Source organism: Myotis myotis, unplaced genomic scaffold (assembly GCF_014108235.1).
Source record: "Myotis myotis isolate mMyoMyo1 unplaced genomic scaffold, mMyoMyo1.p scaffold_m19_p_14, whole genome shotgun sequence".
Classification (NCBI taxonomy): Eukaryota; Metazoa; Chordata; class Mammalia; order Chiroptera; family Vespertilionidae; genus Myotis; species Myotis myotis.
This window is the reverse complement of record NW_023416318.1, coordinates 13788569-13804410: the sequence shown is the minus strand read 5'-3', so window position 1 is coordinate 13804410 and position 15842 is coordinate 13788569. Positions and strand designations below refer to the sequence as shown.

Genomic DNA, 15842 nt, shown 5'->3' with positions numbered 1-15842 from the left:
ATACGTTTCTAAGGAGAGACACAGAGTAAAAGGAAGGTTCAAGGAGAACTTTGGCTACAGAAGCAAACAAAAGGCTTCACAGCAGAGGTGCAGGTTCAGAGAGGACTTGGAGTCTTGCTAGGATGTCAAGAAGCAGAGGCGTGGCTGGGTACATTCCAGACAAGAAAAAAGCAAGAAGAAGGCAAGGAGGCAGGAAACACGGGGTGTGATCTGGGAACAACAGACTGAGCAGCCAGGCTGGTAATTCTGTTAACAAGATGGAAGGATGAACTGGGATTCTATGTTAGGAAGAGTTACACTTTCTTTGGAGAGCAGTAGGGAGCCACTGAAGGGTTGGGAGCAGTAGAATGATGCGGTTAGAACTGCATTTTTACAAGAGTAATGTAATAGTCGTGGGTAAGATTAATTGTCATGGCAATGAGTTGGAGGCTGGAAGACGAGGTAGAAAGTCGCCTCAATAGTCTATATGAGAAATAAAGCAGTTCAGGGCTAGTGTGGGAGCAGGGGTGCCAGAAAAGAGATGATACACAAGATATTTCACATGACTTCCCAATTATATCTTTATCCCTGACCTCCTTCCTAAGTGTGAAATTCATTTCTCGCTGCTTTTTAGAGGTTTCCTTATAGATATTCTGCCATCACCTCAAATTGGTCCTCCTAAACTAAACTCATTTTGCCTCCACATTAGTTCTTCCTGACTTGTCTTTTTTTGTTAATATTGTTGTTGTTCAAAGCAAAACCCTGGAAATCATTGCCAACTCCCATCTTGCTCTGCCTCTGATATTTACTTAGTAATGCAGCTGGCATTTCTTACTTCTTACCCATTTTCCCCCTTTTCCTCCTATTTACCACTAGAGGCCGAGTGCACAAATTCGTGCACTGGTGGGGTCCAGCCGGCCTGGCCCCCAGTTGGTGCAGATCAGGGCCGGGCCTGTCGGGGGTAGGAGGAGATGGCAGAAGATTGGGGTGGGGGGGGCCAATTGAGGGCAGGGCCAGCTGTGGGGAGGGGCTGTGGGTGGTGGGCCAGCCAGCCCCGCCCCCAAATGGGGTGGGGGGGACCAATCGGAGGTCAGTGGCTGGGGAGGGGCCGTGGGAGGTTGGCTGGCCAACCCCATCCCCAATTGGTGGGGGGAGGGGCCAACTGGGGGTGGAGCTGGCTGGGGGTGGGGGTCAATCGGGAGTGGGGCTGCAGGAGGTTGGGGTAGGAGGGGCTATCAGGGGCAGGGCCAGCCGGGGGAGGGGCTGCAGGAGATTGGCTGGCTGGCCCCGCCCCCGATCGGGCAGTTTGCTGGCCGCAGTAGGCCGGCGCCGTAGCGACCAGTTGTTCAGGTCGTTATGGCGTTCTGGTTGCTGGCTTTTTATATTTATAGATAGGTTCTGCTGCACCATGCCTAGACCATAGAATATTGAGACAGCATAGCAATAAATATAGTCTGAGAAACCAGAGGAAAGTAGCCTGTTTTGCCACTCTTTAGCATTCCTCCTGCCCTGGTGCCCTGGTGATGTCAAAGGGGCATGTTTTCATGTGCTCCTTCAGCCCCCCCTGCTGGCTGGTCCCAGACATTCTTGATTCTCCTCTGTTCCAACCCATCTGGCAGAATTCATCCGTGTAGACTTGCCGGTTCCAAAGGCTTGAATCCGCTGGAAAGAGGCAGGACTGGGGGGCGGAGGGAGGTAGTCGTGGAGTGAGCAGTCAGCAGGCAGCACTCATTCCCCTTCCCTTTCTAATGTTGCAGAGACGGTGCAGCAGGGCTCTCCCGCTGGTAATGTCCTCTCGGCTCTGATCAGAGCCACAGGAAAAGCGCAGGCACCCTCAGAGGATGTCTGTCCTTTCTCCCTAGGCTGGAAGTGTGACTCCTGGTGGCATTCTGCCTTGTTATCGTGTCATTGGGTTCCCAGACATTCTGTCTTCTCCAAATCTTCGTGACTACCCTCTCGTTCTCTTTGGTTTGTTTTTCCCATCCTCAGGGTGGCAGGGATGAAAGCAATTTCCTGGATGATGATCTCATGAGGCAGGATGCCCAGGTGAGTAGAACTGCAGCTTCTTTCTTCTCTTTTGCCAGTAAGACAGTCCTTAATTGGTGAACCCCCTCTTATATTTCAGTGCATATTGGTCTGGCTGGGATATGTTAAGAAAAATAATCCTCACCGATAATGTATAAGCACAAGTTTCTTTCAGAAAAACCTGGGGCTTGCGGGTGGCATGAGGCATCATTATATAAGCACCCCTGGATTCTAGATTTCTTGACATTGGGGCCATGATGTGGCCGGAATCGAACCCGGGACCTTTGAGTCCGCAGGTAAATGCTCTATCCACTGAGCCAAACTGGTTAGGGCAACCCTTGGTCTATTTACTATGGCCAGATAACACTAATAATAATAGCTGATAAAAAGTGGGTCTTTTGCCCTAACTGGTTTGGCTCAGTGGCTAGAGCGTTGGCCTGCATACTGAAGGGTCCCAGGTTTGACTCTGGTCAAGGGCATGTACCTTGGTTGTGGGAACATCCTCAGTGGGAGGTGTGCAGGAGGCAGCTGATCGATGTTTCTCTCTCCCTTCCTCTCTGTAAAAAATCAATAAAATATATATATTTTTAAAAAAATTTTAAAAAGTGGGTCTTTTACCGGGTACCAAACACTGTTTTAGCTTTTATATATATATATATATATATATATATATATATATATATTATTGATTTTTTACAGAGAGGAAGGGAGAGGGATAGAGAGTTAGAAACATCGATGAGAGAGAAACATCGATCAGCCGCCTCCTGTACACCTCCTACTGGGGATGTGCCTGCAACCCAGGTACATGCCCTTGACCAGAATCGAACCTGGGACCTTTCAGTCCGCAGGCCAATGCTCTATCCACTGAGCCAAACCGGCTTCAGCTGTTTTAGCTCTTGATATGGTGTATGTCATTGAATCCGTGTAGTATTCGTGTGAAGTAAGTGTTGTTCCCCCTATTTGGTGGAAATGGAGACTCAGAGAAGTCAAGTTCCTTGCTCGAGTTCATAGAGGTAATATATGGCAGAACTGGGACTTGAGCCTGGGCAGTTGGATATACAACCATAGAGGAGGACTAGTCCCATTCAGTATGTGAGGTATGAGCCACTGTGGATTCTGCAGGCAAGAACCTGTTGCTGTCCCTAGAGGAGAGAGGGGTATGTGTGTCATAGACAGGTAGCATTCTGAGGACTCAGGGAGGCGCAGGCCACCCAGGAGACACAGGAAATTGCCTTCAATCCAGAAGCTTTGAGGAGGGAGAAGGTATTGAAAACAATGGAACTCTTGAATGCTTTTGTGAATGTCAGCTACCTCAAGGAGAGCATGTGGGGGCATGCTGGAAGGAACCTCCGGAGCCCAGGTGAGTCCCAAATTAAATGAAGACTTAGTGAGCAATTTACTCCTGAAACATTATATTCATTATCAAATTTTTGTGGGTTTGCTAAGTGCCAAGCATTGTGTTAACTACTGTACATGTTTTCCTTACGGCAAACCTGGGCAGAGATTATTACATCTGTTTTAAAGATTAGGAAACTGATGCGGATATTTCAATAACTAGTCCAAGATCACAAGGTTGGTAGAATTGGGCTGTTTGACAAGAAAAACCTTGTCAATCTTTGCTCTTTAATTTGCTTCAGCAACAAGGGTATCATTGGCAGACCTTGGCTATTATAGCCGGATTTGGATGTAGCAAAGTAAATGAGTTTGAGATGAGGAGAATGATCAGGTCAGGTGGAATTTGGTAGTAATTACTTATAAAAGGTAGAAATTTTACAATGTAGAGGCTATTATCTAACCAGTTCAATCTTTTCTGTTCTTGAGATGAAACTAGCACAAAGTGGAAATAATAGGTAGTGTTCAGAATTCCTACTTTAAAAAGAAAGTCATGATATATTAAAAATGCCCTTCAAAGCTTTTGCTAGAAGATGGCCCAGATTTGATTCCCTTGTTCTGGGGGGCCGTGTGGGGGGGGGGAGGACCAGGAAATGTAAAAATAGGGAAACCTGCTTCAGCACTGGAAACGACGGAGGAGGGCCATTACAATGCCAGATGGGCAGCAAACCTGGGCCAAGGGCGCAGGAGGGCCACCCTGTCCCAGAAAAGAGGCTAAGCTCCCTCCAGCTGGGAGCAGGCTTCATGAAAACAGGAAGAAACTCCGCAGAGAAGACTTGTGCTGTGTCTCGGCTGCCCTCAGTGGACTAGCTATACGTGCTCCTGCTTGAAATTCATCCAAATGAAAAGTGAGGAGCTCCTAGAAGAATCCACTCACCTTGTTCCGGGGCTGTGTGTTTGGGGGGTTGGTGGGGATCAGGTCTGCATAGACTGCTCATCATTTAAGGATGAAAGAGCTTGAAAATCAACAGATTCTCACCTCAAACGCCATGTGGCCTATAAACAAACTGAGGCATGAAGGGAACCAAATAGGGTCACGCTGTAAGAAAGAGAAAGATGCCAGATTGCTTTGGGCCCTAAAATAATTGAGGGAAAACATGGGTTATAATTAAATGAGAGCTTTAAATAAAGATGCAGTGAGAAAGTAACAGAGCTGAACAGGAGCTGGGCGAAGGGCAAGCAGAGTGCTTTGAAAAGGGGAGCTAGATGAGTTGAGGAGAACTGTTCTTAGATAAAACAGGGAAAACCAGGATTTTAAAGTTCATTAGAAGCAGGAATGATTTAAAATGATTTTGCTGAAAATGGAATTATTGTTGTGGAAAGCTATACAGAAAAAATATCTCCAGAATTCAGAAGAAAAGGATGAAGCAATTAGAGAAAAGGAGGAATGTAGAGGGAAAATGATGGCGATTAGAACCGTGACAAAAAGGATGTGGAAAACTTTGTACTGATACGTACTTAAAGGTATAATAAAGGTAAAAAATAAATTAAGGAATGTGGTCTTGGTGTAAGAATGTGAGATCCCAAGGAGTGATTAGAAAGTATAAGAGCAGAACCAAGCCTCTGTGGGAATAGACAGGCAGCATTCTAAATCTGAGGAAAACAGAGTACTCAGTGGAGTTGGGACAACTGACTAACCATTTGGGAAAGAAAAAAGTTAGATCCCAACTTTCATGTCATAATGAATTCCAAATAGATTAAGTGTTTAATGTAAATAAATGAGATCAGAAAGATACTATAACACAATGTTAAATATTTTTTAATCTGGAACTGGGAAAGGATTTTATATGCCTGACACACAAGACAAACCATAAAGGAAAATGGCTGGTAGTTTGGCTACATTCAAAAACAACAAAGCCCTAGCTGGTTTGGCTCAGTGGATAGAGCATTGGCCTGTGGACTAAAGGGTCCCAGGTTTGATTCTGGTCAAGGGCACATGCCCGGATTGCTAGCTCGATCCCCAGTAGGGGCATGCAGGAGGCAGCCAGTCAATAATTCTTTCTCATCATTGATGTTTCTATCTCTCTCCCCCTCTCCCTTCATCTCTGAAATCAATTAAAAAAAAATATATATATATATATATATATATATATATATATATATATAATCTCACAACAACATCATACAAATTTTTCAGATAATACCAGAAATAAAATTCAAGGTCAAATGATAGAATGGGGAAAAGTTTCACCTTATGTATAAATAAGCTTAACATATATTGTGATACTAGAGCATAAGAATGCTCTAGTATTTTAATAAATGGACAATAGACTTTTTATTGAACTTATTGGGGTGACTTTGGTTAATAAACTTATATAGTTTCCAGGTGTAGGGGCAATGGACTTTAACAGGCAACTCAAACAATTAAAAATAGAAATGGCAAATACACAAAAGTTGTTCAACCTCACTAGGTATTAAAAAGATTTTAACACAAAAAATACAATTTCCACCCATTATTTAAAAGGTTACTCTTTTTAAGGTCATTTTTATGGTATTTTACAAAAGTATCATTCTGTGACAGATTGTAAATTGTTTCTTTATCCACATGTTCTAGTTACTATTGCTGCTTAGCAAACCACCTCAAACATAGTGACATAAAAATAGTCACCATTTTATTATGCCCATGGATTCTGTGGGTCAGGAACTCAGACAGAGCTGCCTGACCTTTTATGATCTCTAGCCTCAGAAATCAGTGTCACTTCCACCATAACTTTTTTTTAGGCTTATTTTTTATTGTTGACAGTATTACAGATGTTCCCTATTTACCCCCTCCATCCAGTTGATTGAAGCAGACAAGTCTGCTCAAATTAAAAGTTGGAAAACACTGAATTAGATGAACACTTCATGTCCTCCCAGCTTTAAAATTTCATGATTCTGTGAGTTGGCACTAAAGCAATTAGGCAATTAGAGAAAGAAGGGAAGAAATAGATGAGTATTTGGAGGTAAGCCCAATGAATGACAAAATGTGTCAAGGGCATTTTGAAAAAATTAACAAGCCAGCTGTTCATTATAAATGAACAGTAGGGTTTTAAAACATTTTTTAAATAAAATACACATAACATACTAGTAAAATTTACCGTCTTAACCATGTTAAGTGTACATTCAGTAGTGTTAACTCTATGCACATTTGCAACCAATCTCCAGAACTTTTCCTCTTCCTAAATTGAAACTGTATACCCACTAAACAGTTTATTTTCCCCACTCCTCAGCCACTCACCATTCTACTTTGTGTTTCTATGAGTTTGACTACTCTAGACACTTCATATATAAGTGAAATCATACAATATTTGTCTTTTTATGACTGGCTTATTTCACTTAGCATAATGTCCTCAACGTTCATCCATGTTGTCATAATTTCTTTTTAAGGATACATCGTATTCCATTGTATGCATATAGCCCGTTTTATTTATCCATTCATGTGTCGATGGACATTTGGGTGGCTTCTACCTTTTGGCTATTGTGAATAACACTGCTATGAACATGAGTATACAAATATCTTCTGAAGAACATGAGTATACAAATATCTTCTGAAGATCCAATTCTTTTGGATATATCCTCAGAAATAGGATCGCTGGGTCATATAGTAATTCTATTTCTAATTTTTTGAAGAACGGCCATACTGTTTTCTACAGAGGCTGCCTTATTTTACATTCCCACCAACAATGCACAAGGATTCCAATTTCTCCACAACCTTGTTGGTACTTTTTTTTTTTTAATAGCAGCCATCCTAATAGATGTGAGGTGATATGAACAGTTGTGTCGATTTACCAATAGCATAGCTAAAGCAAGTAGAATCAATTTCTTATATTCCTACCTGGTTGGAATATAAGTCATTACTGATGGGTCTTGGTTTTACTGTGAGACCTTTGTAGCCCCAAGCAAATCACAACTCCTTTTAGAGCAGTGCTGTCCGATAGAACTTTCTGCGATGTGTGGAATGTTCTACTCTGCACTATTATGAGCAGCCACTAGCCGCATGTGGCCAGAGCACTTGACGTGTGGCTGGGAGGCTGAGGAGTTGAATTTTTATTTTTTTATTTAATTTTAATTAATTACAATTTAAATAGCCACATGTCGCTAGTGGCTATTGTAGAGGACAACCCAAATCTAGAGCATGCCTTTTAGCTCTTAAGACAGAACCATGTCGTCTGCATGTGACCGCCCTGACTCTCGTGAGATTTTATAGGGTCCCGTTAGTTATATACCTGAGGAAAAATCCTGAGTCATTACCACTCACCACCAATAACTCTTCTACTATCTCCAGCAAAATCAAACTAAGCCATCTCAGCTCTTTAAGTTCTGGAAATAATGTGGATATGTGCTGGCACCTTCTCTGTGGTGTTTTAAACTTGTGCTTTATTTGGCTTCAGGACCTGTATGAGGCTGGAGAGAAGAAATGGGGGACAGACGAGGTGAAATTTCTAACTGTTCTCTGTTCCCGGAATCGAAATCATCTGTTGCATGGTAAGGCGCTGGCTTCATCCTCCAAAGAACCTGTTTGAAAGCTAGTGAACACTATATTGCCCATAATTAGTGGATAACCTTTCCTCCTTTATTTGCTGCAAACACTGATTGTCCTGGACTGTCTTACATGTCTTACCTTGGAAATGTGTGAGTGTAATTATGTGCATGAGGGCCAATTTCTGAAAGATCAACGATGAATAATTAACAGATGTATTCATAGAAGTTTGGCATTCCTGTTCATAGTAAACCAACTTTCATAGTCAACCCTTTTTCTAGAGCAGCTCTATTTAAATTGAGTTACATAAGAAAAAACCTTCAGTACATCAGCGAGCAAGAAGATAGAAATAAATGTTGGTTGGCATTTATTCCTATTTAACATCCCGGTTGTAAAACTAACAGACGTGATCTCTTTGGGGGGTGTGTTCCATCAGTGAACAGTGGATAATTTAGATTTTATTTCCTAAATGGAATGTGTCTAATTTGCTTCTGACAATGCTAGTCTACATCATGTGCTTTTAACTTCTTTGGGGAAAATATACCAAACAATTGTAGAATATTTGTTGTCAGGTTTATTTTCTTCTTGTAAACAGCAATGAGAGTTTAATAAGATATTTCATTTTTTATAAGCTCTTTATGTCTTTATGCTAATGTCATAATTTTATAAACCCACTGTGGCCTTATAATCACAATTTGCAAAACTTGTGGGAAATTTGAGAATGAGTTTGCAAAACTGAAAACGAAGTAATTGAAAATTACAACACATTTGGAAGTTGGAATTATTTCAGATGTTCCACAGTGACGAGAAATAGGTGACTACTCCGTTAATAAGTGTCATGGACTATGTCACACACCAGATGCACCACCTTCTGACAGCTCCCTGTTCCTTTGCCTTGCCTTGCCTGATTACTGTGCTAATAACACAAATCTCCCCCTGGTGGTACTTTCCAAAAACTGCAAGTCCTCAGAAGTTGATTTCATGCAAATACATCTGTAACAAATTTCACTTCCAAGCACAAGTCAATAGTTGGGCAGTTATAAAATAATCTGTTTGTAAGCCACTGGAAGAAAATACTCTAAGCATTATTTTAATAAAGAAAACTTTATAAGTTTCTTACCCACCAACAATAATAAGAAGAATTCGTAACTAAGGTTTTGTTAATTCTCCAACTTCTAGGTGTTAGTGCTAAGCATATTATAAGCGTTGTTTGTTCAACATCCCAATGGAACAGCTATTATTTTCCCCATTTTACAGTGAAAAAGACTGAGGTTTAGAAAATGTGTCAATTAGATTTTTTTATTCCAAGCAATATACACTGATTCCAATTTAAGATTTTTTAAAAAAGGAAATAGTATAGAATGGGACAAGAGGGAAAATGGAGACTATTGGTGGCTTATTGAATTGAAGGGAGAGCTGAACAACTCCAGGAAGAACAGAAATAAAAGCAGATCTGGGGGGTCTCACTAGGAGGGAGTCATGGATTTTATTTCTAAGGCAGTTTCCCAAAGTCTGGTCTCCATGGAAAATGCTGATTCTTGAACCCCTACTTGAGTCTGGCTGACTTAGAACAACCTCTGAGAGTGACCCTCCAGAAGTCTAACAGGTCCCCCAGGTGATTCTTTTGTTCTCTGAACGTGATTTTGGCCATCCCCAAGATCTCTGTACTCAATTTAAACATTCCCAGGAGCGTGAGACTGATTGGTGCTAGCTGGGTGAACTGCTCACTGATTCGGTAGAGCTTATGGTATATGTTGAGGGACAGGGATGTTCTTGGATTGACAGCCCTGTGAGAATCACACTATTGGGAGGCCAGCATCCCAAAGAAGGTGATGCTAAGATGATAAACAAAACAGGTATCCACTCTAAGAAGGCAGCAAGAGAGGAAGATACATTTATCACGTTCAAAAACTTGACAAAAAAAGTGAAAAATGTCAGTATGTTAAAATCGATTAAAAGATGCAACCAATTTTGAAGAGGTTGGATTGCTCTAGTTTTGATGAGCCAAAAGGAGGATAATGGGTGATTGCCAAGGCCAAAATTATAAAAAGACACATTCATCTGATTACGGAAACAATGAGAACAGAAAGCAGATCTCTCCGAAGGTTATCCCCATTTGATGCGTGAGAAAACGGGGTCTCAGAGAAGGGAACAGACTTGTCTGACATCCTCCTCTCCTCAGGCTCATTCCACTTACCACAGGCCTCCTGGGTTCCACCCCATTGCTAATTAGCTCCTTCCAGAAATATGCCAAAGAATAGTGTGATCTTGTTAAAGGTGCTCATTCTCTCAATAAATGTTAATGTCCTCTGTTCTTTTTTTTATTATTTGTAATTCCATTTTGTTATTGTTTGTAGTATTTGATGAATACAAAAGGATATCACAGAAGGATATCGAACAGAGTATTAAATCTGAAACATCTGGTAGCTTCGAAGATGCCCTGCTGGCCATAGGTAAGCTTGGCATGGGTTGGGGTGGAGAAACAAATGTTTATAGACTTTGCTATCAGTTTGTAGTCATGGGATGTAGTAATTTTTTTCAGGGATAAAAAAAATTGTTTAAATCACTCATGCTGTGACCCACAATTTTAAACAAGAACTATTATATTCAAACCTGATTTTCATTGTACCATGTGGCTTTATATATTTTATAACCTCTGTGCCTTTGTACTTAAGGGTATGAGAAACATAATCCTTTACTAGCTGCAACTTATAAGTCTGTGAATGGTTAAAACGAATAACTTCATATGGTAGAGATGGTAATCATTTTTAAACTATATGCTGCCTTTTGCTTTAATGGCCTTTATTAATTACTTCTCCAGGAACTTGACAATAAATGAGTGCTTCCCATCTGTGAAAGTGCTTTCAGCATAGCCTGTCTTCATAAAACATTGCTTGGCTACAATTTTTCTGACAAAGAGATACTACTTCATAGTTTATAGAAACAGAAGGAACAACTGTCATGTTTTCTCATAGATTTTATCGGTAATCTTTTCATTTCTTTTTTTTAATCTCTTAACAGTAAAGTGCATGAGGAACAAATCTGCATATTTTGCTGAAAGGCTTTATAAATCTATGAAGGTAAAGGCTTCTTTTTAAGCATCTGAATGGCTCTGACTTGTCTTGTGTCCAAATAAGACAAAATCAGTCTAATATATTCAGTTTAATTGATCAATACTTCACTGAGTGCCTGCTAATAATACTACTAGGTAATATTTATTGAGTACTTATAATGTGTGATCATTCTAATACTCTGCATATATAGGGTGTCCCCAAAAATGTATATGTATACTTTGAATAATCATAAAGACTATGCTTATTAAAATACATTTCATTTCCAAAATTGAGCTACCAGCTGTTAAAGTATGTATACATTTTGGTGAGGAAACCATGTAGATTAGTTTTATTCCCAAAACAACCTTATGAGGTAGGTACTATTATCAACCCCCATTTTACAGATGAGTAAACTGAGGGATAGAGAGGATATGCAATTTGCCAGGGTCCTCATTGAAGAAATACTGGAGTTGGGATGCACACACTGGCAGTTTGGCTTTAGAACTCAAGCTCCTAACCATGCATTGTACTCTATGCCGGTACCTTTGCTGGGAACCAGGGCAGTGCAGGAAAGATGAAAATGTAGTCCCTGCTCTCAAAGAACTTCTAGCCTTGTGGGGAAGGCAGGTATGTGCAAAACACCAATAAGAACAAAATAGAATGCAATACAGTAATTGAAGATCAAAACGTTACAGGAACAGAGAGGATAGGGTATTTTTTTTTCAAACATTTGGTGTTTTTAGGTGTAGATCAGAAAAGAATATATAAAGAAATTGTTATGTTTAAGCAGGACCTTAAAGGAAGTTTGACATTGGAAGATATTACATGGGAGAAAGGGTGGGGAGGAAAGGATACCGTGGGTTGGATGGGTGGGAAGGAATCATTGCAAGCAAAGCTTGTAGCTGGAGAACACAGGGTATGTCTAGAGTGTGAGAACAGAGGATTGGGAAGGTGAGTTGGTGAGGAGAGGTATTCCACATGCCCCTTAGGTCGTGGCATAAAGGACATCATCAGGAGAGTCATGCACAGTCTTGCCCTGACAGACTAAAGAGCGCTGAATGGAAACCATCTAGACCTTAATAGGGTGGGATCTTGTTCTCTTCCCTAGGGCTTGGGCACCGATGATGACACCCTTATCAGAGTGATGGTTTCTCGAGCGGAGATTGATATGTTGGACATCCGGGCACACTTCAAGAGGCTCTATGGAAAGTCTCTGTACTCCTTCATCAAGGTAGGGAGTCTTGCCCTGGCCCCGGGGGAAGCTCTGATGAAAGGACGGGGTTCTGACCTAGGTATTTAGACACTTCTTATCCTCTCCTTGGCAGATACCATTCCCTTTAAAGGTGCTACTCTAATTCAGAAATTTCCAGTCTCTCTCCTTTCACACAGATGTTTCAATCTCTGCCAGGTTAGAAGCTGGAAATGTTTGCATTGTAAATATACTAATTATTTCACGTTGATCCCAGACACAGAAAGATTATATTTTAATGAATACTTTAAGAGCCACAATTTCTCTGTCAAGATAAGCAACTAAACCAATCCTCCAGAATCCGATCCAGGGCCGAGTGAGGTCTGCTGAGAATATAGGAAAGCATACACCATCATGTATTGCACCATCATCTTTTCCTGGCACTAGACTTCAGGGCGGGCTAACATGGCATGGGAGTGATGAGAAATGAGTCACATCCCTAAAAACCCCTCATTATTTGGGTTCTGCTTCTGGAGGAAAATTATGAGGCCATGAATATGAAGCCAAGACCCATTTCCCTAGAAGCTAGTGTTGCCTGCACAACAAATTCAAATCAGGATGTGATCTGTGAATTAAATATTCTGAATCCTACTGAGAGCTTGGAGAGGTACAACTATTAGGTGATTTGAGCTACAGATTTTCATGGTAGTATTATTTATTCAGGAACTTGCTTCTATTTCTATCTGGCCTATGAGGCAACTTTATTTTGCAGAGCCGATATATAGCTAGTTGTAAATAAAATACTTTAAAGATTCATAGATGGCCATAAACAAAGTTATGGGAAAAAATATTTATAACATATAAAATAGGGTTGGTATCTCTGTATTAAGAGCTTCTATAAATCACTAAGGGAAAAAAAAGAGAAAACCCCAAAAAACAAACCTGGGAAAGGATATTAAATATGCACTCATGAAAGACAAAACACAAATGGCCAATTTATAAAAAATACTTAATCTCATGAATATTCAATGAGTTGAAAATAAAAACAAATCATTTTTCACCTAATATATTCACAAAATTTGGAGAGTTCATAACCAGCATTGGGAGGGGTTGGGGGAAACTCACCATCTCTTATGGAAGGACAATAACACGGATCTAACCTTTCTGGATGCAATTTGGCAATTATCTGTTTGAAAGATGAACTCTACCTCTTGCTTAGCCATTACATGTTTAGGAATTTCTTTAGAAAAAAATAAAATTAAAGCCCATTAGTCCACAGAATGGGAGAAAATATTTGCAAATCGTAGCTGATAAATTAGGTTTATTATCCAGAATATATAAAGAACTACAACTCAATAACAAAAAGATAAACAACCCATTTTAGACATTTCTCCAAGGAAGTTATACAAATGACAAAGAAGCACATGAAAAGAGAGTCAACAATATTAATCATTAGGAAATGCAAGTCAAAACCATAATGAAATACCACTTCATACTTAGTAGGATGACTATAATTTTTTTTAAAAAAGGAAAATAATAAATGTTGGTGAGAATATGGAGAAACTGGAACCTCGTGCATTGCGAGTGGCACTGTAGAATGGTGCAGCCACTGTGGAAGAGAGTTTGGTGCTTCCTCAAAAAGTTATACATATAATTACCATATGACCCAGCAATTCCATGCCAGGTATATACTCAAAAGAAATGAAAACGGGGATTCAAACAGATATTTGTATGCCAACGCAAACATTATTCACAATAGCCAAAAGGTGGAAACAAGCTAAGTGTCCATCAACAGGTGAATGGATAATCGAAATGTGATATATAGACACAGACATAGACATAGACACAGACACAGACATAGACATAGACATAGACATTGACATTGACATTGACATTGACATAAAGAATGAGGTTTCTGAAACATGGATGAACCTTGAAAACATGCTAAGTGAAATAAACCGGACACAAAAGGGCAAATACTGTATGATATCACTTACATGATGTATATAGAATAGGTAAATTTATACAGACAGAAGTGGATTAGAAGCTACCAGGGACTTAGGGAAGTGGGGAAATGGTGAGCTACTGCTTCTTGGTGGCAGTTTCTGTTTGGGGTGATGCAAGGGTTTTGGAAATAGCAATAAGGGTTGCACAACATTGTGAATGTAAATAGTGCCACTGAATATATACACTTAAAAAGGGCCAAAATGGGAAATTTTGTTATATATCTATTTTTAGAAATCTGACAGAATCTGAATAAAATTGTTTTGTGAAATGTTAAAAAATATACTAAATATTATATTTTCATTGTAGCATTACTTACGTTATATTATTTCATATTATTTATATTTAAATAAATAATATGGCATACATTTTTGGGTTTTTTTATTTTTTTATTTTTGGTTAATCGTCACCCAAGGATATTTTTCCATTGATTTTTAAAGAGAGTAGAAGGGAGGGGGAGAGACAGAGATAGAGAAACATTGATGTGAGAGAAACACATCAGCTGGTTGCCTCCTGCACGCACCCTGACCAGGGCTGGGGATTGAGCCTGAAACCAAGATACATACCCTTGACTGGAATCGAACCTGGGACCCTTCAGTCTGTGAGCTGATGCTCTACCTACTGAATCAAACCAGCCAGGATGGCATACTTTTATAGTGTATAATGTATTATATATTCTCATTTTTTATTAACCAATGGGGGTGATTTAAATAACTTATGGAACATCCATACAATGTAATACTATATAGACACTAAAATGATGGGGTACAAAAATATAGGGTGGGGCAAAAGTAGGAGTGGGGCAACAGTTGTGAGTAGGCGAAACAGAGTTTAATCTTGTTTTATTATTTATTATACTAGAGGCCCAGTGCACAAAAATTTGTGCACTCGAGGGGGAGGGGGGTCCCTCAGCCCGGCCTGTGCCCTCTCGCGGTCTGGGACCCCTCACACACAGAGCAGGGCCGATCAGGGGGTTGGGGAGCCGCACCCTGTCACACACAGAGCCTCAGGGCGATCAGGGGGTTGGGGAGCTCCCCCCTATCAGGCACAGAGCAGGGCTGATCAGGGGGTTGGGGCACCTTCCCCTGTCATGAACAGAGCAGGGCGGATAGGGAGGTTGTGGCCCCGCTCCCTGTCACACATAGAGCCGCAGGGCGATCAGGGGGTTTGGGCGCTGCCCCCTGTCACACTGATCCCGGTGCCAGGAGGCCTCTCGGCTCCACTGATCCCGGTGCTGGGAGGCATATTACCTTTTTACAATATAGGATAGAGGCCTGGTGCACAGGTGGGGGCCGGCTGGTTTGCCCTGAAGGGTGTCCTGGATCAGGGTGGGGGTCCCCACTGGGGTGCCTGGCCAGCCTGGGTGAGGGGATGAGGGCTGTTTGCAGCTGGTCACACACCCTTCAGGGTGGGGGTCCCCACTGGGGTGCCTGGCCAGTCTGGGTGAGGGGCTGAGGGCTGTTTTCAGGCTGGGGGTGACTGAAGCTCCCAACCACTCCTTTTTTTATTTTTTTATTCTGGGCCACCTTTAGCTTTGAGGCTTGGCTCCAGCTCTTAGGCCTCCGCTGCTGAAAGTAGGTTTCTGGCCTTTGCTTACAATGTTACGATCCTGCTGGCTGAAGCCCGGTGGACTAAAGCAGGTTTCTGGGGTTTTGTTTAGCTTCTATTTTTGTTACATAGTTGCTTAGAGTTGCAGCTCAGAGGCCTGCAGTGGCAGGCGGGGAACGTTGGAGTTCTCCGT

The 15842-nt window shown here is 41.1% G+C and overlaps 1 protein-coding gene across 7 annotated transcripts in view; it reads left to right on the top strand.

Annotated features, from left to right (window-relative positions):
* Positions 1–15842, top strand: part of ANXA4 (annexin A4) — a 57920-nt gene that overhangs the window by 40261 nt on the left and 1817 nt on the right. For all 7 annotated transcript variants that reach the window (XM_036334254.1, XM_036334257.1, XM_036334252.1 and 4 more), the window contains 5 exons: positions 1969–2025; positions 7767–7860; positions 10213–10308; positions 10877–10935; positions 12017–12139. In XM_036334254.1, coding sequence (XP_036190147.1) covers positions 1969–2025; positions 7767–7860; positions 10213–10308; positions 10877–10935; positions 12017–12139 — 429 coding nt within the window. The remainder of the gene's footprint in view (positions 1–1968; positions 2026–7766; positions 7861–10212; positions 10309–10876; positions 10936–12016; positions 12140–15842) is intronic.